Below are 22,952 nucleotides of genomic sequence, written 5' to 3'. Positions count from 1 at the left end.
TCTGGTCTCTGGTCTCTGGTCTCCGTCTCCGATCTCTCCCTCTCCATATACATGTATAACTCGACTTGTTTGAAGTGACCAAACCGCAAAACTGCCGCTGCATCCACCGCCGGCGCTCTCCTCCGCAACCGCTCCCCCCTCTCGCAAAGATTTCTGGCGGGGATGGGTCTCATGGCTTTTAATTACAGGTGTGCGATAGACGAAGATGGTCGGAACGGATCGGCCTCACAGTTCTGCATCGCGAATTGGCTTTGTCGGCTATTATTAGACCCGTCCGCGTCCTTGACTGGGCAGTTAAATAAATACCCTTAATGAAGATGGGCGTATGGATTTGCTGAGCAGATTACTTCGGGATAAGGTATCTACATCAATGTCAGCCATCAGATGAAATTTTGAATTGGTTTGGTATGCAATTCTGCAGGGGGCTAGATATGCAACAGATCAACCACAACTACTTTTTCAATTTTAAATTTTAATTCTTTGCGTTTATCAAAATTATACATTTACGTAACTAGTCGAAAAATTGAGGGTTCGTGCGTCTCACTAAACGGGTTGATATGAATGGGCCAAATCCAAACCAAATTTCAATAACAGCTGCTGTGAATTTTCGAAGTGGTGCACCCAAAAGCCAAAGGATGTGTTCCGAAAAAGTGAGCTTCAAGTCCGGTCTTTGGAATAGGATCCATCTAGGATCGACTATGTCTACTTCTTCTTCTTGCCCTTGCCCTTCTTGCCCTTCTTCCCCTTCTTGCCCTTCTTCCCCTTCTTGCCACCGGCGAGCATTTCCTCGGAAACATAGGTCTCGGTGGTGACCTTGCTGATCGGAAGGGTTACGGGTTGCTTGGGCGTCCTCAGCTCGATCTCGATGGTGTTCTTCTTGTGCTGCGACTTGGCCTTGCTGCCCAGTTTCACCAGGAACACGTCGCTGTCGGTCTCTTCGCAGGTTTTGTAACAGACCTAGCCAAAGAAAAAAGAAAATTATTTATTATTTTAGATACCGAGCGACTCGTCTTTGCAGCAGTTAAACAATCAGCGCGTTACATCTCCGCAGCGATTACCATAAATAAAAACCCATGGAAAGCTGCAGCGGATTTGCCACCGCAAACTGAAAAGAGTGCTCCACATTCGGAGCTGGCAGATGTTATGCAACTGCCCCACAATTGAGGCAATCGAAAGCCTTCCCGAAGTGGCAGAAGTGGCAAAGTTGCACCACCTGCAACAACGTTTAGCGCGGCCAAGTCACGGACCAAAAATCGATCACACATTCCGCACACGTAACTAGCGAACTTAAAAAATGGAATGCGGAGGCGCGATCAGCGATTGTGGTTAGTGATTTAAGTTCGACCATTCTTGAAATATCCATTTTTTTTAAGCCACTTACTGCTGCGCAACATTTACCAAAAATATTTGATACATAACGAAAGAGTCACTCCAAGGAGCGGATGAACTCACCTCAATACCCTTGCGCCGTGTGTCCAGATTGACGCCCTTCATGGTGTCCAGGATGTCCTTCCGCTCGACCTGCATGCAACAGGATCGCTGGTTCTGGGCGGGACACTGCGCAGGCACAATGGGATCGGAGCCGCCGCAGAGCCGCTGGCGGTAGCACTCGACCTTGGCCTCCTGGAAGTCGCAGGCCTCCTTGATCTTCGAGAAGGGCACGTAGTAGTTGTCCGTCTCGCAGGCATCGTTCCCAGAGTACTTGATGTTGGCCCGCACCTTGGGTATATTCGGGTGGTTGATGATCCTGCCGCCGGTGCGGCGCTTGATGTGGTTCCGGGCGAAGGAGCTGCGCTGCAGCATATCGTGCAGGCAGGACTCCTTGGAGGGCTCGCAGTCATTGGGGTCATCCCGATAGCAGGGATCATCGCCGGCGCCCAGGTTGGGCGCAGTCTCGCTGCCATCCAGGACGCTCTCCACCTTGTGGGTGTTCTTAAGGACGCGAATGGTCAGACCACTGCCATTGAGGCAGGCCTCGAACTCGTCGTACGCCTCCGGACCCGGATCCGGCCTGGTCGGCTGGATGAAGCAGGGCGCTATCTCCGGACTGCAGTCGCAATCGCAGGCGCACTGGCAGCAGCCGTCGCAGTCATCCACATCTAAGCATGTCCACTTGCAATTTAGAAATGATCAGAATGGATTCATTGATCCTCCTACTTACTCTCGTTCATGGGCTTGAGCATCTCGTTCGTGATCTTGAACTTGCAGTCGACCTTTGGCTTCTTGCCCTTCTTGCCCTTTCTTCCCTTTTTCTTGGCCATGGTTAAGCGTGTAAGTCAATACAATTATTCACTGGAAGTGATGCTGAAGTCTGAATTCCGAAAGCCTTCAATTCTCAATTTGGATATTGTACTTCACCAGTAAGTGGCGCAATTTCCGCACAGCCCGTTTTCGCGCTGAAAAGTAAGCAAAATCCAGTTAATAGATCGCTTTGATAGTGTTGTTGTTTCAAAGGATTATGCCGTACTGATCTTCTGTTTTAATTTCCATCCAAAACTCGCGTGACAAAAACGAAAGATTTTATTTTTGTGTATTTTGTGCGGCTGACAACATTTCCCGTTCGAGTATACAAAACAAATGCTAACCGAGTGATGATCTTCTACCCGCCGTCTACTTGGTGATACTAAAAGTTTTGCTGAAGTTGCGAGACATGTGTGTTGTTCATTTCAAAGCCTACTTGGCACTTTTGAAATCTGATTCTTAGTGTTACATATATGAACTCACCTTCATCACAGGCCATATCGTACTCCTCCTCCCGCCGGTCGCACCTGCCATTGGGCTCCTGGTACCGCATTTTCCTGGTCGCCTGGAGGACTCCTTCGCAAACAGGATCGCAAACCTCGTAGACGGCGGACGGGACATTATCGTCTCCTACGCGGCAAACAGCTCCTCCAGCCTGACGCTTCTTCTTGCCCTTGTCCTTGCCAGCCTTTCCATCTTTTCCATCCTTGCCATCTTTGTCCTTCTTACCATCCTTGTCCTTCTTGGGATCCTTTTCCGGTTTGTTGAGGAGCTCGGCCTGCATCCTCTCCTGGATGAACCGCGGGTATGGTGGAATTCCTCCGCAGGGACCGCATTTTTGCAGCTTTTGTTCGATGGGGGACAGATTGCAGCGTTTTGTGGGAACAGTGGGACATTCTAGGGAAGTGATTTGAATTGATTACAAGAATGCATTTATAAATCTATTTTCTGTAAATAGGATAGTATCCAAGGTGCTGAAACTCTAATTAGAAGACCTGTTCACTCACCCCTATCGAACTCGTCCTCGCAGTAATCACAGGGACAGAGTTTGTCCAGATTGCAGGAGTAGTACCTGAGGCACTTAGCCGGAGGTTCAACTCGCTTGGCACAAGGATCCACCATTGTGCAGCGACGACAAGGAGGCTGGGCACAAGGGCCCTTGCAGCCCTTCTTGTCCATGGGTCCTCCGGTGGCAGTTCCGCCACCACAGCATGGACTGCAAGGATCGCACGGATCGCAGGGGTCGCAGGGTGGGGGGCATGGTGGACCACAGCGGGGAGGAGGTGGGCAAGAGCCGCAGCTGGAAGGTGGAGGGCAGGGGCCGCAGGGGCCGCAGGGGGCACAGGGGCCACAGGGGCCACAAGGACCGCAGCAGGGCTCTGGGCACTTGGGGTTCCGGGAGCAGACCTTGCTGAAGGGGAAGGTGGACACAATGGTCGGACCATTGCACACCAATCGAAGGATGAGCACTATGTTGCCGGTCTGCATCTTGCAGAGGTTGAAGAGGGGCAGCAGCCGCTTGGACAACTCCGAAGTGGGACACCACTGCTCGTGGCGTTCGTTCAGCTTCTCGTAGCAGGCACAATTGTCCAGGAGGCCCTTGCTGGTGGGCCCCTTCATCTTGGGCAGCTGGGCGATGTGGCCCAGCATGGCGCCCTCCCAGTTGGGATTCTCGGCATCGAAGGACTCCTTCACGCGGTCGAAGATGGGCTTCACCTTTAGCTCCGATAGTCCTATCAAGAACTTGCAGCTCTCCGTGCGTTTCTTATAGACGTGCACCTGCAGCACATCCTTGTCCGTGATGGGAGAGTCCAGCGTGAACAGGGCGCACTTTCCGCACTTGGGCGAACATGGGTTAACACAGGTGCCCACCTCCCGATCGCAGAGATTCACGTAGACCGACGAGCGGAACGTGATCTCCGTGCAGGTGGGATACTCCTCCGGAGCGCAGAGATTCTGGCGGGTGATCAGCAGGTCGTCCACCACAAACTCGAACATGTACAGGAAGTTTCCTGCAATCTTGGGAGGTTTCTCTGGCTTCTCGGTCTTTTCGGATTTCTCAGTTTTATCAGACTTGTCCATTTTCGTAGGGAGAAACTAACTTAGGCACTGATTCCGAAAATAATTTTGGCTAGCTTTTCGTTTTGGCGAAACTAAAAATTTATAAACCCGACCACACGCACTTCCAAAAATTTTGTAAATGAATTTGAATTTAGATTCCGATTTTGAATGCCTGTCCAGACGGGGAGACGGTGGAGTTCGAACTGCCAAAACGATAGTTTTCTCGAGAGCTACTGGGATCAGAGGTATTTGAAATATTTGAGATTATAAGTATGGGAGCTCCACAAATATTATATTATATATATTATAATAAATATGATATATTTATGCAGATGAACACATCTGCAGAAATCATAAAGCCTAAAGTGCAAAGAAGAGTATCCCATAAGCGTAATTTTCAATCGTTTACATTTTCAAAATATTTTAAAATTATTTCCCTCCTAATCTGAACTAAAGATTCAATAGACACCAATATACACCCCATATCTTCCTCTCTCCACTGAAACACCAGTATTGATATACAAAATTGTGAAAAATTTTATTTATATTTAAAAAATGGCAATGATATCAGTTGATAGGCGCATCCCTTGTCAAACAATAAAAACGCTTATGGCAACTAAGTGAAGACGGAATATAAGAGCTCGCAGCTCCTGCTTTTCCTGCTCAAGTACGCTTGGATTTCACGGACTTGCAAGGATCGCAGGGATCGAAGGGCGCCGTACAGGGAGCAGGCCAAATGGCCGGGCAAGGACAGCACCTGGGACTCTGGACGGGGAAGGAGGATACCACGGAGGGCCCATTGCACACCAGTCTCAGGATCAGCACTATGTTGCCGGTCTGCATCTTGCACAGGTTGAAGAGCGGCAGCATCCGCTTGGTCAGCTCCGAGGTGGGACACCACTGCTCCCGCCGCTCCCTGTTCTTCTCGTAGCAGATGCAGTCACTGGCTTTCTTGCAGGGACCCCTCAGCTTGGGCATACGCGACACATGGGATATGACGTTCTCCTCCCAGTTTATGTTCTGCGCATCGAACTCCTTCTTGACCCTGTCGAAGATCGGCTTCATCGGCAGCTCGGTCAGTCCGAGCAGAAACTTGCAGCTCTCGGTGCGCTTCTTGTAGACGTGAATGTGCATCACGTCCTCGTCCGTAATCGGCGACTCCAGCGTGAAGATGGTGCACTTTCCGGTCTTGGGCGAACAGGGGCTAACGCAGCTTCCATTCTCCCGATCACGGATGTTCAGAAAGATCGACCGGAACGTGATCTCCGTGCAAGTGGGGTACTCCTCCGGAGCACAGAGGTTTGGACGAGTGATCAGCAGATCGTCCACCACGAACTCCAGCATGTACAGGAAGTTATCAGCAAGTTTAGAGCGATTCTCCGCTTTGTCCATTCTTTTGTAAAAGCTTAAAAACTAGAAATTTGACAAAATTACTACACCAACAGAATTAGTTTTGCCTTGAAAACGTCTTTAGAAATTTGGAATCCTTAAAAACAAATTTTGAGAAATAAGTGGAATTTTGTACTTAGATTTTGACGACGTGCCGAAAGGGAAAGACTGTTGCTCAAAATGAATCTATATGACTAACTTTAAAAGGCCTGCCTACGATTCATGTAGCCAAAAGCATTCTATACCTAATTAAAAAATATAAATATAACTTTTAGATGCCATCACTTAGATGATTTTGGCATAAAAAACTTACAGCTCTGCATAAAATACCCAAGCATGCTATTATATATAGGCATTATAATAAACAAGTTTATATGGTTAACTCCCTCATTTAACCTTTACTCTTAACCTTTTGAAGATGTGCATTTTACGGCTGTCATAAACGCGATATGCTCGTATCATTAATTTCAGTTCACCTTCACAAGTAATTAAAAAGACTCTGGACTGAGGTTTTCTAGCAATGCGTAAAATACTTTATTTAATGTCATAAAATGGTTCTACAAAAGTGATTGATCTACATTGCATTTAATCGCAGTTAATAAGCGGCGCCTTCACAACTCCAATTCTTCCCGATCGAAAAACCCATTCATACCCTTTTCCAGCCGCCTGAAGCTCGCCTAAGTGTTCCGTGTTCATAATAACTAACAAGTTGCAGAAAGGAATGGACTTGGGGGCTTTACAACTAAACAAAAACAGAATAAAACAAAACAGAAGTTGAGAGGAATTCAAATCGATTACAGGAATTGGTTTACAAGATGTTCTTTCTTGGAGCAATGGGACAGTTTAGCTGCAGAGGTAGTTCCCAGTGACTCTGCTAGACGACACTAACGTCATGGGTCTCGAAAGGAGATGGGCGGAAAAAGCCGCGGCCACTGCACGAACTCGATGCCGTAGTGCAGGATTCCCGTGGCACTAACGGCGATCATTGCGCCCCAGAAGAGCATGAACAGCAGGTTCTCCGTGTTGAACTCGGCCGGATAGGTCATCGTGATCATAAACATGGCCACGGCTATCAGCAGAACTGAGGGGAAGGTGAAGAACCGCCAACCACGCTTCGAATCCAGTGGCGATGGCACGGCACCGCCCTCGTTGTCGTTGACCAGATGCTTGCCAAGGAAAAGATCGATGCTGTCTTGCCGCTGTCCATCGGCAAAGTTGTTCAGATAGTAGCGCATTAGTGAGTTCTTGCCATCCTGCATAGCACCAGCCTTGGTCCTCTTGCCCGTCCTGGTGAAGTCCGTCTTGAGCGCACACGTTCCGGAATATTGTAGCGATACCAGATCAGCGTTGTCCGCCCACACGCCCTTAAAAATGCTTTCGAAAATGGCGGAGGCATGTTCCACTCGCTGACCCACATGAAGAACTCCCAGCTTCTGGAGTACCGCAGTGAGGGATCTGCGGGCTAACATGCTCTGCACCACGTTCGTCCTATCCAGGCAGTCGATACAATTCGTTCGGAAGACTCCCGTCTGCGTGGACACAAGTTTGCCGTCGTCGAAGACATGATACACACCGAACTGATCCTGCTCGTGGGCCAGGCGATCGATGAGTATGTTCAACCGGTCCCAGCGCATCTTACGGCACTCGCTGTGGAAGTCAAAAGACTCGTAGCGCACTTGTGGATTTCCAATTTCTCGAACCAGGCGGGCATAATTAGCTTCGAGCTCGCCCTCCGCGCCTTTGTGATCCACTAGATTCACAGCCACATTGTTGCCATACAGCCCGACTTGTTCCTTAAAGTGGAGAGAGCAGGCGGCCAGATGATCCTTGCCCGGCACAAGAACAGGTCGCGGCTTGTACCGCAAATTGGGCAGCTGGTGCCAGTGGAAGGGCATGCTGCCTCGTGTCTGCACGAATCCCGTCAGCTGCCCGTTGAACTCCACTATTTGCTCGGTCTCCACGAAGTTCGCAACATGGCCCTGCTCGTCGCTGCCTCGGCAGAAGAGCCGTGTGCCCGCCCGCTGCACGGAACGTCTGGTGATGATGCTCCAGAAGAATGTCTGCCCGTTGATCTCTACCTGGTTGATGGACACAAAGCCCAGGACTAGTGGCAGCTGGAACTTCTCCATCTTGTCGCAGTTGAACTGCCGCAGCACATAGCCATTCCAAACGAATCGCTGCTCAGCGCTCTGGAGCAATCCGGACACCTCTGGCCGCGATTGAGCCACTTGCCGCTGCCGCTGGAGCGAATTGGTGAGGTCGTAGCGGTAGGAGAAGTAAAAGAACTTGGTGTCCAGTGTCTGGCGTAGCAGTCGCAAGTACGTTTCGTTTTCCTTGCGCTGGATGGCATTGGGAATGTAGGGTATGATGTCATAGCCAGCTAATCTCCACACAACGGCGCCATTGAGCACGCCCACGAAGAGGCGGTGGGTGGCCACCAGAAGGTAGTCGCAGCTCAGTAGGTGAATGGTGCCCAGCACCCCACAAATCCTCCTGGTGGGCCGAAGGTTGGCCAGCTGACCTCCGCTTGCTGGCTGAACCCTGGTGACTTTGTCGTGGCGCCCGACTACCAACACCTCTGCTCCACCATTCGGCTCGATGATGAAGCTCTCCGGTGTGATGTACAGGTTCATGTCATCGTACACGGCGTTCTCCCTGCTGTCCATGATTTCCGGGGGCGGTGGTCGGCCCACTTCGAAGGCTAAGGGTTAAACATGAGATAAGGGTTAATAACTTATAGCCAGTGCTGTTTTCTCGTTTCTCAATGGGGATTGCTCACTTCTTGTAATAGGGAATTCACTGTCGCTATCACCGCTGTCACACACGCACAGCACCAAAAGCAGCCACACAATCAGCAGGTTATTCGTTTTTTATTGATTTAACACACTATTAGCGTTCATCTGATTTTTTGGCCCTACTTTTTGCCACTACGTGTGTGATAGGGATGGACAAACTGGGTGAATAGCGGAGTTGAAATGTTCGATACTTAGGCATGTTCACACCGACTTACTCGCATGTGGTAATGCGCCTTCGCAGTTGCACCAATTTAACCAAGATGGCATTTTCGTCTAGGACGGCATAATTTGGGCCACAAAAGCTAAATTTTGTAAAATCACCTGCTCAGATTTTTATTTTTAAGAAACCCTGGCTACTGAGGCTACTTTTAGTATGTTTACAGAAAATGCAGTAAATCGATTTCAAGTATCGATACTGCAAATTGGCGAACATTTTGGCGCGAATCCATCACTAGATTGCCAAACAAAAACAAGAGAATATCAACAATGAGCGGACAAACCAAAATGTTCGGCGAGAAAGCCTTCGACCTTCTGAAGGAACTGGAGAGATCGTCGCAGACCATTCCCGCGTTCGACGACGACGGTGTGCGCCAGGTTCTGGAGGAGATCAAGGCGATATTCGAGGAGAACGTGGCCCAGGCCTCCACCTACAATGCTTCCGGGGATCGCAGTCTGTGGCCACTTCTCAACTTCAGACACGCAGCTCTCCAGCGGAACAAGAGGTGTCTGCTGGCCTACTTATACGAACGGTGCAAGAGGATCAAGGCCCTGAGGTGGGAGTTTGGACCCATTATTCCCGGGGACATCAAGCAGGCACTCTGCGAACCGGAGGTCACCTTCTTCAACAACTACTCCAAGTCCCTGGCTGCCTACATGTGCAGTGCGGGCTACAACCAGGGATTGCCCATCGACCTCACCAACAATCTGCGTCCCCCGAAGTCCCTTTACATAGAGGTGCGCTGCATGGAGGACTATGGAAAGTTCGAGCTGGATGACGGCGAGGTGATCCACCTGAAGAAGAACAGCCAGCACTATCTGCCCAGAGCTCAAGTGGAGTCTCTCGTGAGGCAGGGCATTCTACACCACATAGCTTAGTCTGGATTATTCGATAATAAGAAATTACTATACATAGTTAAAGGTTTAACGTAGAACAAATAAAACATACATTTTTAAATTCAAATGAATCGTATATTTCGTAGTTTTCCAATACTTAAAACTAGTTCCCAGTATATTTCCTCTGCCAGAGTTGGTATTTTTGAAGTGCCCTTTTGCGGGCACACTATTTGCGCATTATTTTAAAACTGAACGGACAACTGAAGACGCTGCTTCTCGCTGTTCTCATTGGAAATAGTGCGAAATATTAGTTTTTCACGCTACCCCTCTGTAAATAGTAGTTACAATTATCGGCACTTAGTTCAGTGGACAGTGAAGCACGCGGATTTCCAGGAATCAATCACAATCGGGCACGCATACTAGTGCAAAAGCCGAGCGTCATTTTTTGGACTGTACGCGCTAAAACCACAATCAATTGTATTAATTGATCAAAATGGACATATCTGGTGGGAATACGTCACGCCAGCCGCCCAAGAAGTCCAACCAAAACATCCAGGTGTATGTGCGCGTCAGGTGAGTTTGTATATGCACCCAAATCCGGTAGGAAGGATTCTATATCTTCTATATCTTTTGTAGACCCCTCAATTCTCGCGAACGATGCATCCGATCCGCCGAAGTCGTGGAAGTGGTCGGACCACGGGAAGTGGTCACCCGCCACACGCTGGACTCCAAGCTGACCAAGAAGTTCACCTTTGACCGCAGCTTTGGACCCGAATCCAAGCAGTGCGACGTCTACTCTGTCGTGGTGTCCCCGCTGATCGAGGAGGTGCTCAATGGCTACAACTGCACGGTTTTTGCTTATGGGCAAACGGGCACAGGAAAGACCCACACCATGGTGGGCAATGAGACCGCCGAACTGAAATCCTCCTGGGAAGATGTAAGTGTGCAAAAGAAGCAAAACGTCTTAAGTCACTCGTCTTCAAAATTCAAGTCAAAACTATATCAGCATAGGGTGCTACATTCCTACTTTCGGTGTTTAACAAAAAAAAAGGGTCTTTGCCATTCTTAGCCATCTGGCTGAAGGCCATTAAAACCAGTTTTCTTTCCTCTTCTAAGAAGCGCTCATCAAACCTTTTCCAATTCGAATTCCCGCTTAGGACTCCGACATCGGCATTATACCGCGAGCTCTGAGTCACCTTTTCGATGAGCTGCGCATGATGGAGGTTGAGTACACGATGCGCATTTCCTACTTGGAGCTGTACAACGAGGAGCTGTGCGATCTTCTGTCCACCGATGACACCACCAAGATACGCATTTTTGATGACAGCACCAAGAAGGGTTCGGTTATTATCCAGGGCTTGGAGGAGATTCCAGTGCACAGCAAGGATGATGTGTACAAGCTGCTGGAGAAGGGAAAGGAGCGTCGCAAGACAGCCACCACCCTGATGAATGCCCAGTCCTCACGCTCACACACCGTATTTTCTATAGTCGTGCACATCAGGGAGAACGGCATCGAAGGAGAGGACATGCTGAAAATCGGTAAACTTAATCTGGTGGATCTGGCGGGCAGTGAAAATGTTTCCAAGGCGGGCAATGAAAAGGGAATACGTGTGCGGGAAACAGTGAACATTAATCAGAGCCTCTTGACACTCGGTAGAGTAATTACCGCTTTGGTCGATCGCGCTCCTCACGTTCCATATCGTGAATCAAAGCTGACTAGGCTGCTGCAGGAATCACTGGGTGGCAGGACCAAGACGTCCATCATAGCCACCATATCGCCGGGCCACAAGGACATCGAGGAGACCCTAAGCACTTTAGAGTATGCTCATCGCGCTAAGAACATTCAAAACAAGCCCGAAGTTAACCAGAAGCTGACCAAGAAGACCGTGCTCAAGGAATACACCGAGGAAATCGACAAGCTCAAAAGAGATCTTATGGCAGCCAGGGACAAGAATGGCATCTATTTGGCCGAGGAAACATACGGGGAGATAACATTGAAGTTAGAATCCCAGAACCGCGAGCTTAATGAAAAGATGCTACTGCTCAAGGCTTTAAAGGACGAACTGCAGAACAAAGAAAAGATCTTCAGCGAAGTGAGCATGAGTCTTGTGGAAAAAACGCAGGAGCTAAAGAAGACCGAGGAGAACCTAATGAACACGAAAGGTACTTTGCTTCTGACCAAGAAAGTGCTGACTAAGACCAAGCGACGCTACAAGGAAAAAAAAGAGTTGGTGGCCTCGCACATGAAAACGGAGCAGGTTTTGACCACACAGGCTCAGGAAATCCTGGCCGCTGCTGATCTGGCCAGGGATGATACTCATCAGCTACTGGGAACCATCGAAAGAAGGCGTGATGTGGACGAGAAGATTCGCCGATCTTGCGATCAGTTTAAAGATCGAATGCAGGACAATTTGGAAATGATTGGTGGTGGCCTCAATTTGTATCAGGATCAGCAGACAGCCCTCAAGGAACAACTAAGCCAGCAAATGGGTAAGCTATATACATGCATACATTATTATTCTTGTATATAAAAAAAGTTATAAATCTCCAGAACAATCCAGCTATGTAAGCCAGCGCCTTGCTACGAATGCCAGCAAAAGCATTGAAATGCTTAAGGAGGTATGCTCTCAATCGCTACGGGATCAGACCAACCTCCAGAACAAGTTGATAGCCGAAGTCTTGAAGATCAGCGATCAACACTCACAGAAATATGTCGCCAAGCTGATGGAGCAGATGCAGCAGCGACAGCTTTTGATGAGCAAAGAAATTCAGTCTAACCTTCAGGAGATCGAAGAAAACAACCAGCGGCACAAAGCCATGCTGGACTCTATGCAGGAAAAGTTCGCCCACATTATTGACAGCAGTTTACAGTCCCTGGAAGAACATACGAAGCAAATGCACCAGAAGTTGGAACAGGTCGGGGCAATGAGCTTGCCAGATGCGGAGGAACTGCAGAAGCTTGAAGAGGAATTGGCGAATGAACGAGCTCTGGCGCAGCAGGAGGAAACTCTTCTGGAGTCCATGATGATGCAGATGGAACAGATCAAGAACCTGCGGGCCAAAAATAGCATTAGCATGTCCATACACATTAATAAGATGGAGGAGAGTCGACTGACGAGAAATCAACGCATCGATGATATTAAGTCAGGTATCCAAGACTACCAAAAGTTGGGTACAGAAGCTTCTGAATCCGCACAAGCGGAGCTCAGCAGTCAAATGGAGGCGGGAATGCTTTGTCTGGACCAAGGCGTTGCCAACTGTTCGATGCTCCAGGTGCATATGAAGAATCTCAACCAGGAATGTGAAAAGGAAACAGATGAAAACGTTGCTTCCGTTCGCCTGCACCACACTCAGGTGGAATCAATTTGCCAGGAAAGCAAGCAGCAGCTTGAGGCGGTGCAGGTGAAAACCCAAGATAGCCTGGAGCAGATGGTGGGCGCAAGGCAGCAGCTAATCACCGAGGACAGACAGCGATTCCTGGGCCATGCCACCGTTGCCACCGATCTTGTTCTAGAGTCGAACCGGCATTCCACGGAGCATGCAGCACTGCAACGACAGCAGCTGCAGATTTGCGAACAAGAGCTTGTACGCTTCCAACAGTCGGAGTTGAAAACGTACGCCCCCACCGGGACCACACCCTCAAAGAGGGATTTCGTCTATCCACGCGCCCTGGTGGCCACGTCTCCGCATCAGGACATTGTAAAGCGCTATCGCCAAGAGCAGGACTGGTCAGATCTGGACACCACGGCCACTATTGATGAGGTAACATAAGATCCTACAATTTTGTATTTCGGAAAGCACTAACTTTTCGTTTTCCAATTCGTAGTGCAGCGAGGGTGAGCATGAGGACTCTCTGCAATCCGTCCAGGAGCTGTCCGACACTGAAACCATAATGAACTCCACGCCAATTGAGCCTGTGGATGGTGTCACCGTGAAGCGTGGTTGCGGCACCACACGCAACTCCAATTCGAACGCACTGAAGCCACCCGTAGTTACTGGTGGAAAACGAAGCAGCTCGTTGTCACGTTCCCTCACACCCAGGAAAGGTTCACCTCGGAGCTCTCCCGCCTTCGGCAGGGTAAGTGAAGTGCAAGTCCGCTAATGACTAAACAAATAAAGGGTAGGGGTAAATTATCATTGCATTTATTTTTAATATTTTTAGCACAACAAAGAAAACGTAGCCTGATTGCATTCGATGACATGCATTACTCTACCCATAACCCGTTTATGTTAGTGGATTTTCGAACGGTGTGTTTGTTTGGCTCTTCTGGATATTCAATTTATCTGTTTATCAATCTTTGGAATTTCGTACATTTATTATTTAAATAAACTTAGTATGCTATGTAAAGTTCAGTTTGAGTGCAGGTTTAAGATATATCAGAAGGCGATTTGGGTAGAGGTTGCTCTTTAACTTTGCTCAATATTTTCGATGAAGAGAAAACTGTTTTTCTAATGATAACTTGCTTTCAAAAAAAGAGCTTTACAATTAATATAATCTTAACTATTTTACTAAACATAATCTCATTTGTGAATTCAAATTTGTCGAAGTTTTGTTCAAAAATCATTTAAACATATAAAATAGCCATCTTTCATAGTGCGTTTCTTTTTACACCAAAACGCTTATAATTAGTTTATCCTTCCCAAAATGTTAAGAAAAAAACATATCTCAATAACTACCTATCTATCTATTACTAATCATCATCCTGATCGTCGTCATCATCTTTAAGAATGCCCAGACGGCGGGCTACCTCCTTGACATTGGCAATGAACTCCTCCTGGACCAGGTTGAAACTCATGGCCAACAAGGCAATGCCGAAAAGAAGGTACAGCGAGCAATAGGCAATGGACTGCTGCGACTCATCCTTGACTCCTTTAGCGGGGACAAAGTCACCAAATCCTGTAATGCAACAACAGATAATAGAAGTACGCTTGGTATACGGATAAGGGATAAACACTCACCAATTGTGGTCAGGGTGATGAAGCAAAAGTAGGCGGAATCCAAGAAGGACCAGCTCTCCCAGTACGCAAAAAGAGCAGCACCGCCAAGGATGTAGCTGACTACCAAAAAGACGCATAACCAAATGGGGACAGGTCTATCCTTGGGCAGTAGGTCTCCATAGTCCCCGTAATCATCTCCGTACATGGAGTCATCGTCGTCGTAATCGTAGCTGGGACGCCGACGGATTTGCCGTTGGACCGGAAAGCCCATTGGTGACATTATTCTCGGGGAAGGGGGCAAACGCTCAGCCCGTTCTCTTCGGCGATTTCTTCTTGGTTCTCGACTCCGGGAGCTGTGGCGCTCAGGTGGATAATCCTCGTAGTTATTATCTCCGTAAAGCGACCCCTCATCGAAGCTCTCCTCCACGTAGTCCTCGTAGCGGCCTTGGGAGTGGCCACGCCTATCCCGTCGATGATCCCGTCCCCCATCATAGTCGGGTAGTTCGAGAAGGTTGCCATAGCGAGAGGATTGCCTGCCCAGGCTTCCGGCTCTTCTGTCGTGATGTTGGCGATAGGAACTCTGCGGCGGCGGCTGGGGCGATCGCTCCCGTTCTCTATCCTTGTGGCGCTGCCTTTGGTGTGCAGATCTTGGCATGGATTGACTCCTGGGTGCTGCTTGTCTTCTATTGCCTCCGAAGTCATCCAGAGCATACTTATTTGGTATTATCGGTGTTTTCCTCACCACATCCTCGTCGACGTCCTCGTAGTGGGAAGAAACGTGTCTGGGATCCACGGACTTGGCCCTACTTCTCCCAGGAGCCGAGTGCAGACGATGCAGCTCTCTGCACGCTTTCGAAGATTCCTGATTGTGCGGCGATCGAACCGAGCGCACACTGGCGGCTCTTTTGGCTTGAGGTTGCATATCACTGAAGTCCTCGATGGAGCCAGCATCCAAATGGGATCGGGAATAGCGCTCCCTTTCGACTGTGTGCCTGTCCCTCATCCGATCCCGTTGTCTCTGCCGACTGCTGTAGCGGTTGGATCGGTTCATTGTCTGCGTTTCGTACCCATCTCCGTAGATGGTGTGCCGCTGGCGAGGATCGTGATATGAATGCTGATGCTGCTGCTGCTGACGACGATTGCGTCCACCTCCACTGCTCCGATGTCCGAACTCCCGGTCATCGTAACCCCTGCCCATGCGCAGGTCGGGATCTGAGTAGGCATGACCCATAGAAGGACCCAGGCCCGAGTCATTCCCAGACCGCTGGGTCATCTTCATGGAGCGCCGGAACGACGGAGGCGGCTGGGAGCGGGCATGGCGCTGCGAACGCATCGATCTCTGTCGGGAGCGGGCATTCCGCGGTCGCTTTGCAGTGCGGGTGCACACATAGCAGCAAATTCGCCAGTACAGAAACCTATGGGTAAAGATCATAAATATGTATATTAGGAAATATATTAAAACGAACGCATTTAGTTGTCAGCTCATCGATGTCAACTCACCGGAAAGATGTGGCCATGACGTCGCCAATGTTGGACAGGCAGATGAGCATCAGCGGAATGCCCACAATGGCGTAGAAAATCGTTGTCACCTTGCCCCAATCCGTGCGCGGCGATATGTGGCCATAGCCTGTCCGGAGAATGACAAGGAATACTAAATTACTCTCTCACAGAAGGGTAAGTTTGATTTTGAGTCATATTCTGAGTTTCACCTTCAACCTTGTGACCGCAAAGTTCTTGAAATGCTAATGAGTCTAAGACCCGCTATGGCCCAAGCCATCTGTACTTCTTTTTGTACAAGCCAAGCCCATTATCGCTTGGCAATAGCAATCGGCCAACAATTGCTAACATGGTATTTCAAGTCTGCCGCTTTTGGCCTTTACGGAAGTGTGCAAATCGTAGCTAGCATTCTGCCCCTCTTCGCGGCGTTCTATCTGATGGGCGTGGGTCACTAAACCCATTTGTGTGTTAGCCATAAATCCATATCGGGGAAATGTGCACAACTAAGCTCTCCTCATCAAGAGCTACAGCTAATAAACTACTTTATACAGAATACTTATACCCGACAGCCGAAGAGTTGAATGCTCTAAATGGTTAAATTTGGAAACTGTTTCTTTTTACTTTCCATGTAGGAAAGATTCTAAAATATGTGTGATTTATGTAAAACCTTCGATATCTACCGTTTCAAAACCTTCCATGCACGTCTTCTCTTCTGCATCAGTAAACTCTCTCTGTTAGGGTATACTAATAATCAGAAATTCCCATCGTTAAAATCTAAATCTGAAAAGTCAGAGGAGATAATCACGATCGGTCAGTGGCGTTTGACCTTGCTGTTGTTTTGGCCACAGACAATTGGATGGCAGCAATTCCACTTTTGGTTTCATTTGACACGCTCCACACACCCTCGCTCCCTTTGAAAGCCATCGCCACCCAAATGAACCCATTTTTAGAGGTCACCCACGTGCTGGCTGCTCACCTAACTGTGTCCGAGCTGAATCTTGCAAAGGGAGCATGTGTATGGATGTCTATTCCCAAGCCCAATCACGGTAATTCGCAGGAATAAGCTTTTGGGTCGATCAGTGGTCAATCACCGTGATTTATGCGATTTCAACGTGATCGCTGAGTGGACAAAACCAATTGTCCGATTCATCCGCTTGCCTCACTGGTTCCTGGGCGGATCGCGGTCTGGTCGCGCTTCAGGTGAATCAACGATACGTGGGCCCAAGATCTCCGAGTCTCCGAAGATTTCTGTCTGGCACGATCGTTGATTCATTGGTCGGGCAGTCGCCCATTCCGAATCCCCACCTGCGGCTGCCCTCGTCGCTTGACTGAGTTTGTGCGTCGTCATCGCCGCTGATGTCTCTGCTGCTTGTGTATTTGTTTTTCGGTTTTCGATTTTCGGTTCTCGGGTGCGGTTATATAAGTGGAGTGTGCCGGCCACATTTGTGAACTATTCTGTTGCGGGAGCTTGCCGCGACCAAGCGCAAAATACGGGTCAGTGTGTGAGCGAACAAAGCGTACCAGTCATGCCAAGCTATTGCCTCATCATCGCCCTTTGCCTTCTTGCATTAGTGGCGGCCAAGACTTCGGATGGAGATCGAGATCAGTGGGTCTGGAGATCCTACAATCGGAGGGAGCGCTCTTTTCGGGACATCGATCGCAGTTCGCCCATAAGGAACTCGTACGACGAAAAGCTGAGGCGGGAGCCCACCACTCGCAGACCTTTTCCTGGCGAACCGGAGAACGATGAGATTGAGGATTACGCCGATGTGGAGCCCACCAGGTCATCGGACACTCCCAACGTAGGCACCCGTCAGTATAATCCATATGGCGGTCAGACCAATGCCGGACAGTTCGGAGGACTTGGAGGATATAGCGGAAACCCCGGTGTGCTGGTGGGACCTGGAGGACCCACTGGAATCATAGGGAGACCGCAGCTGTACCCTAATCCTTATCAGCCCGGCTACGGCGGATTCTCTGGCGCTCAGAACGGCATTGGCGGATATCCAGGCGGATACGGAGGAGTAGGACAGGGACTTCCCGGAGCTGGATTCCCCGGCGCCAACGTGGGCGGTGGTTTTAACAACTTCCCTACCAATGGACTTGGTCTTAACCAATTTCCTAGCAATGGACAATACCCCTACGGATCCTATCCGGGCGGCGACTTCGGTGGAAACCAGTTCTCTGGCGCAGGTGCGCAGTTCCCAGGATTGGGACAGTACCCCGCCAACCAACAGTTTGGCGGACCTCAGTACACCGAGGGCTACGGTCTGGCAGGAGGATTGGGTCTAGGTCAACTGGGAGTTGGCAACGGTGGACTCGGATACGGCGGCAGTTATCCACCTCTAGGAGGCGGAGGCATCGGCTACGACGAGAAATCGCCAGCTGTGGCTGAGGGTAAAAACGCCAAGAGTGTGGCAGCGTCACCCAGAAAAGTGAATGATAAGCTCAGTAAGAAGGTCTAAAACTTTAGAAATTTTAGAAGTGGAGGAAGTTGTGTTAAAGATATGGAACAGAAGCGATTCCTACCAATCATTGTTTCTTTCTCTCTTAGGCTGAGTTGTAAGTAGTCACCTTACTGTAGGCATAGTATACGCATAGATTAAGCGAATAAATTCCCATGTTTACTGAAATATCACTTTGAAGAGCTCTATGTATGAGAATACTTACCTATGGTCGTAATCACAATGATGGAGTAGAACAGGGATCCGGCGAAGGTCCACTGCGACTTGCGCAGATCCTCGTCGCCATCCCATCCATCAGCCTTGATGGCCGTAAGGATTTGCTTCTCAAAGTTGGCCAGGTGCTTACTGACATTGGCCATCCAATCGCTTTCCCTCAGCACCACTGCGTCGTCTGACATAAGCCAGATATTCTCCGTGAGATTAACGCGAAGATTCTGTATGTCGCGCTTCACCTGTTTGCGGATATTTAGAATTTTAGGCTTCCAAACAAAAGCACCCACTCACCTCCAGTTCGTGGGGTCGTTCGAGGTGCTGGAAGAGGTAGGCACCGCCCACGCAATAGGAAACCACGAGGAGCACGAGCAGCACATGGGACACAATGCAGGTGAGCACTTTCCACGAGAAGCATATGGCAGCCACACAGCGTCCGCGCTGCGGCTTCGCTGGCTCCACCATGTGCGCCGGCAAAGATTGGGCCCGCCTACCCGACATGGTCGCCCTCCCCTGGCCTCCCTCCTTTTGGCTAATTTACCGCTCGGCTGGCTGTAAATTATGAAAGGCAAAAGAAACTAAATAAAGGATGGGACGCAAATGCTTGGAGGTCGCCGTGGCAAATACCCTCAGAAAATGTGGCTAAGAGGCAGGGCTTTTGAAATTGGTTCTCCTAAGTAATATAAACACTTGTTAGGGGATTTTTTTAAGTAAATACTCTCGTATTTAATTCCTAGTGCTGAATGCCATAACGTTTTAAATTATGCCTTCAAATAAACATGCCTTCTATCGAGTTCGATTTGCTAATCGACGGTAATCTCCAAAGGAGCAATTACCCGAAAGCCAACAGGTAAACTAGACAAAGCTCTGTGGCACACATGTTTATTTGTCCAAATATTTATTTATTTGGGTTGCTGGGGCAAGGCCGAAGAGCCAAGGGGATCGGGTGCGGAAGCCGCCGAAAGACTCGACTCGACTCCAAGAGACTATTTTGGGTACCGCCACCCGGTACATCCCGTACACCCCCGTACCCGGCGGTGGCATTCATCTCATCGTCAAATCTCGTGCCACGCCTGTCGAGAACTCTGGTGATTCCGCTTGCTTAGATGCTTATAGATGCGGACTACATAACATGTCCGAGCAATTATGAACTTCGATTTCATGTGGGCAATTAGCGCTGCTAAATTATGGGCCCATCGGGATTGAGCATTGGACTGCTGTTAATGATGATTACCGATCGTTGATCGCTGATCGCCTTCTGATTCGCACTGGGGAAAACTTTTCAGTTTTCCAACTTAATTTCCATGCTGTATATTTTCCCCGCACTCTCTCCCGTCTGCCCAGCAATCCGACGCCTATTGGATCCGCACAGAGAAAAGAAGCACCGATCCGTACGACCCACAAGTTCTTACTGCGGATCGCAGCTGCGGTTGGACTCTCCACGGATCTCTCGGGAAATCGGGTTATTTTTGGTCTAACGCGAAGTTCTCTTGTCTTCTTCCGTAGATATATAGTTTTGGAAAAACTTTTATTTTCGGCTTTTCTCTGGCTTTCGTTTGTTTTGTATTGTTTGGCTCTCTCACTCGTCCCATTTTGTGTTTTTACTATGGCGTCTCTCTGTTTGAAGGAATCAATTTATCTGCTGGCACAGGTTGTCCATCTGATAAGCCATGCATGCACCTGATAACTGCCTGATTTAATCTAAAATTTTTGTTTTTTTATTGAAATGCTTAACACGTTCATGTGTAAGTGAATGCAAAACTATCTTTATTACAGGCTGCGTTAAGCTTTTGTTTGATTTTATGCTCTTATCGCTATGCTTATCAAAATCGATTAAACTCTTGTACAACCTTTACCTTTGTTACCTAAGATAAGAGCTACGGCTAAGACTATTTTTAGCAATTTGGCGAAGGGACGGACACTTTAGTCCACATTCAATTGCCGGAAGGAGCCTTGCAGTCCAAAGAGACTCTCGAAGTCCACGGGCTGACCCACTCGGAGGCTTTCATCGGTGCCGTAGTTCTTCTCCTCCTCCCAGTAATTCCGGTAGGCCAGAATGCGCTGCTCCCACTGCTGCACCAGCTCCGGAATCGATCCGTTCTCCCCTCCGTACTCCACGGGCAAATACTGCTTGGGAATCTGATTGTAGAGGGCTTCCCACTTGGTTCCATGAACGTAGAGCTGGTTGCGGGATAAGTCTTCAATTATTGGCCAACTTTGTTTTGGACAGTGGGTTACTTACGCGTCCCTGTTGCTTCTTGGACATCATGGGCTTGATCATGTTGAAGATGGTATCAAATCCACTGGGCGTGTTGATGAAATGGACTCCCTGTGGTCGGAGGGGCAGGGCCTCTTCCTGGAAGACGGTCATCTTCTTGGCGAAAGACGGCGTCATCTGCAGGAAGTGCCCGGTGGTGACATCGGACATGTCCAGAATGGATATCAACCCATTCACAATGGCCACATCATCCTCATCGAGCATAATCTGCTGCATGAGTCCACCAGCCAGATTCACCTGCTGAAAGGTGTACTTGCTGGGATCATAGCTCGCTAAGCGAAGCAGAGCCAGACGTGGGCCATTATCGTTTAGAGGACGTGGCAGGATCACAATGGTGCTGGGTAAAGATTAAGGTAGTGGGTTAGAGAATATATCGTTGGGATTTGTGTCTTTCCAACTCACCCCAATCGAAATATCTCCAGTGCCTTGTCTACATCGACGTTGTGAGCCAGATAAAAGTCTGGGTACTTGGTCCGCAGTGTGTAGAACCTGTCGATCTTGGCCTTGGTCCTTTCCAAACTGAACTTGCAGCCGCGCAGGAAGTTCACCAGGAACTGATCATCTGTGCGGGATTTTAAGTGCGGTTGCTGCTTAATCCAATCTCTCAGAGCGGCAATGTCATCATCCAACTTGGTGGGCACCTCGTTCAGCTTCTCAATGGCGGTCTTCTGGAGCTCGGGGCTCAGAGGTCGGATGGACGGCATCTTGGTGGTCTTCTCTTGGCGGTCTATGAACGAATGTTGATTTCTCACCCTGTCTATTTGCAATTCAAGCTGAAATCGATAAGCTATCGACCAAAAGCTGATAACCGCCCATTGAAGTAGTCGCCAAGGAGAAAGGCAGAGCTTATCGAAAGCATTTATTTTAGGTTTAGGTTTATGGCCCAGGTAAGAGTACGGGTAACAGTTTAACCGATTCAGTCGATGACCAACTGGCGGAAAGAGCCATCCAGACCGAAGTGACTCTCTTCTGGGTTCAGCACTGCGCCTTCCTCGCGCAACTTGTCATTGCTTCCGAAATGCTGGCAATCCTCAAAGTAGCTCCTATAGCTAGAGAGCTTCGCCTCCATCTGCGTGGTGATATCCTTCATGCTTCCCTTGGAACCACCGTACTCTATGGGAAGATAGTGCTTAGGAACTCGCTCGAAAATTGCATCCGGATCGGAGCTAACGGAAACCTAAAGGGAAAGGAGTTGTCAAGATATTCTTATGGATCTGGCCGTCTCCTACCCTCTCCTTGATTTTGTCCGGAAACCATCCAAGCAGAGATTTGAAACCCGTCTCGAATGCCTTTGGCACATTGATGAAATGGATTCCTTTCTGGCGCGTTGGCATTGCCTCGTCCGCATAGGCCGAGAATTTGCTGAGGAGCTGGGGTTGGAGGGCAAACAGATTGGCACCCGTCACTCCACTCATGTCCATGATCTCCAGGTAGCCACTGACGGAGGCATTGTCATCCTCCAGCATCATGATCTCTCCAAACATGGAGCCCACGCGTATGATGTCCTGGAACTTGAACTTGCTGATGTCGTAGGAGCCAGCTCGAATTATAGTCACGGCTGGACCAGTATCCTCTCTATCGAGGGGAATGCGCAAGATCACTCTGCAGGAAGAACCATAGAAATATTTGAAGTTTAGGGACATGAAAGTGGAGTTACATACCCCAATCGAATAATCTCCAGCACTTGGTCATTGTCCACCAATCGCTGATCGTTGAAAATCTCCGGAATAACCCCTTGCAAGCTGTAGAATCGATCAATCTTCTGCTTGGCCCTCTCCAGACTAAACTTCGATCCTCTCAGGAAGCTCAGCAGGAACTGATCCTCGTGACAGGCGCAGAGATGAGGCTGCTTCTGCAGCCATTCCTTTAGAGCAGCAATGTCCGATTCCACTCGACTTGGCACCTCGTTCAGCTCCTCGATGGCCACTTTTTGCAGGCCCGGCGGCAGCGGTCGTATGGAACTAGGAGCACTTCCACTCATTTTGGCAGCGCTATCAGTTGCAGACTAACCAAATGCACTTCCAA

The 22,952-nt window shown here is 49.0% G+C and overlaps 10 protein-coding genes across 11 annotated transcripts in view; 4 read left to right on the top strand and 6 right to left on the bottom strand.

Annotated features, from left to right (window-relative positions):
• Window positions 1-452: 452 nt before the first annotated feature.
• LOC120449097 lies at window positions 453-2,303 on the bottom strand. The gene is made up of 3 exons (XM_039631405.1): window positions 2,162-2,303; window positions 1,453-2,099; window positions 453-957 (listed from the first exon to the last, which is right to left on the bottom strand). The coding sequence occupies exons 1-3, from the start codon at window positions 2,259-2,261 to the stop codon at window positions 703-705; spliced, it is 1,002 nt and encodes a 333-aa protein (XP_039487339.1). The 5' UTR covers window positions 2,262-2,303; the 3' UTR covers window positions 453-702.
• Window positions 2,255-4,494, bottom strand: LOC120449096. Its single transcript, XM_039631404.1, has 3 exons — window positions 3,249-4,494; window positions 2,725-3,138; window positions 2,255-2,396 (listed from the first exon to the last, which is right to left on the bottom strand). The coding sequence occupies exons 1-3, from the start codon at window positions 4,321-4,323 to the stop codon at window positions 2,329-2,331; spliced, it is 1,557 nt and encodes a 518-aa protein (XP_039487338.1). The 5' UTR covers window positions 4,324-4,494; the 3' UTR covers window positions 2,255-2,328.
• A 321-nt stretch (window positions 4,495-4,815) lies between these two features.
• Window positions 4,816-5,866, bottom strand: LOC120449098. The gene has a single exon (XM_039631406.1). The coding sequence runs from the start codon at window positions 5,692-5,694 to the stop codon at window positions 4,966-4,968; it is 729 nt and encodes a 242-aa protein (XP_039487340.1). The 5' UTR covers window positions 5,695-5,866; the 3' UTR covers window positions 4,816-4,965.
• Window positions 5,867-6,196: 330 nt separating this feature from the next.
• Window positions 6,197-8,852, bottom strand: LOC120448756 (phosphatidylinositol-3-phosphatase SAC1). 2 transcript variants are annotated; one of them, XM_039630940.1, is made up of 2 exons: window positions 8,702-8,852; window positions 6,197-8,392 (listed from the first exon to the last, which is right to left on the bottom strand). In XM_039630940.1, the coding sequence occupies exons 1-2, from the start codon at window positions 8,751-8,753 to the stop codon at window positions 6,582-6,584; spliced, it is 1,863 nt and encodes a 620-aa protein (XP_039486874.1). In that variant the 5' UTR covers window positions 8,754-8,852; the 3' UTR covers window positions 6,197-6,581. The 2 variants fall into 2 exon arrangements, with proteins under 2 accessions (XP_039486874.1, XP_039486875.1); XM_039630941.1 differs by lacking the exon at window positions 8,702-8,852 and adding an exon at window positions 8,471-8,641.
• A 48-nt stretch (window positions 8,853-8,900) lies between these two features.
• On the top strand, window positions 8,901-9,666 carry LOC120448757 (DNA replication complex GINS protein PSF1-like). The gene has a single exon (XM_039630942.2). It carries the CDS (start codon window positions 8,973-8,975, stop codon window positions 9,579-9,581), a length of 609 nt encoding a protein of 202 aa, XP_039486876.1. The 5' UTR covers window positions 8,901-8,972; the 3' UTR covers window positions 9,582-9,666.
• A 104-nt stretch (window positions 9,667-9,770) lies between these two features.
• LOC120449717 (kinesin-like protein Klp61F) lies at window positions 9,771-13,984 on the top strand. The gene is made up of 6 exons (XM_039632339.2): window positions 9,771-10,112; window positions 10,176-10,476; window positions 10,697-12,029; window positions 12,091-13,301; window positions 13,366-13,617; window positions 13,702-13,984. Exons 1-6 carry the CDS (start codon window positions 10,033-10,035, stop codon window positions 13,723-13,725), a joined length of 3,201 nt encoding a protein of 1,066 aa, XP_039488273.1. The 5' UTR covers window positions 9,771-10,032; the 3' UTR covers window positions 13,726-13,984.
• Window positions 13,985-14,169: 185 nt separating this feature from the next.
• LOC120449719 lies at window positions 14,170-20,037 on the bottom strand. Its single transcript, XM_039632345.1, has 6 exons — window positions 19,884-20,037; window positions 18,944-19,201; window positions 18,645-18,891; window positions 15,978-16,104; window positions 14,499-15,892; window positions 14,170-14,436 (listed from the first exon to the last, which is right to left on the bottom strand). The coding sequence occupies exons 2-6, from the start codon at window positions 19,148-19,150 to the stop codon at window positions 14,231-14,233; spliced, it is 2,181 nt and encodes a 726-aa protein (XP_039488279.1). The 5' UTR covers window positions 19,151-19,201; window positions 19,884-20,037; the 3' UTR covers window positions 14,170-14,230.
• Window positions 16,085-22,952, top strand: part of LOC120449720 (tryptophan 5-hydroxylase 1) — a 45,683-nt gene continuing 38,815 nt past the window's right edge. Inside the window, exon 1 of the mRNA XM_039632347.2 lies at window positions 16,085-16,151. The gene's annotated coding sequence lies outside the window, so the exon portion shown is untranslated. The remainder of the gene's footprint in view (window positions 16,152-22,952) is intronic.
• Window positions 17,413-18,607, top strand: LOC120449725 (glycine-rich cell wall structural protein 1.8). The gene has a single exon (XM_039632353.1). The coding sequence runs from the start codon at window positions 17,501-17,503 to the stop codon at window positions 18,437-18,439; it is 939 nt and encodes a 312-aa protein (XP_039488287.1). The 5' UTR covers window positions 17,413-17,500; the 3' UTR covers window positions 18,440-18,607.
• Window positions 20,396-22,942, bottom strand: LOC120449735. Its single transcript, XM_039632366.2, is given in 6 exon segments — window positions 20,396-20,830; window positions 20,892-21,264; window positions 21,330-21,865; window positions 21,868-22,104; window positions 22,157-22,529; window positions 22,589-22,942. Coding segments are annotated over 6 exon segments (2,097 nt in total). The 5' UTR covers window positions 22,909-22,942; the 3' UTR covers window positions 20,396-20,572.

Source organism: Drosophila santomea, chromosome 3L (assembly GCF_016746245.2).
Source record: "Drosophila santomea strain STO CAGO 1482 chromosome 3L, Prin_Dsan_1.1, whole genome shotgun sequence".
NCBI classification, from domain to species: Eukaryota; Metazoa; Arthropoda; class Insecta; order Diptera; family Drosophilidae; genus Drosophila; species Drosophila santomea.
Note: the sequence above shows the minus strand (reverse complement) of the source record. Positions and strands in the feature narration are given on the sequence as shown.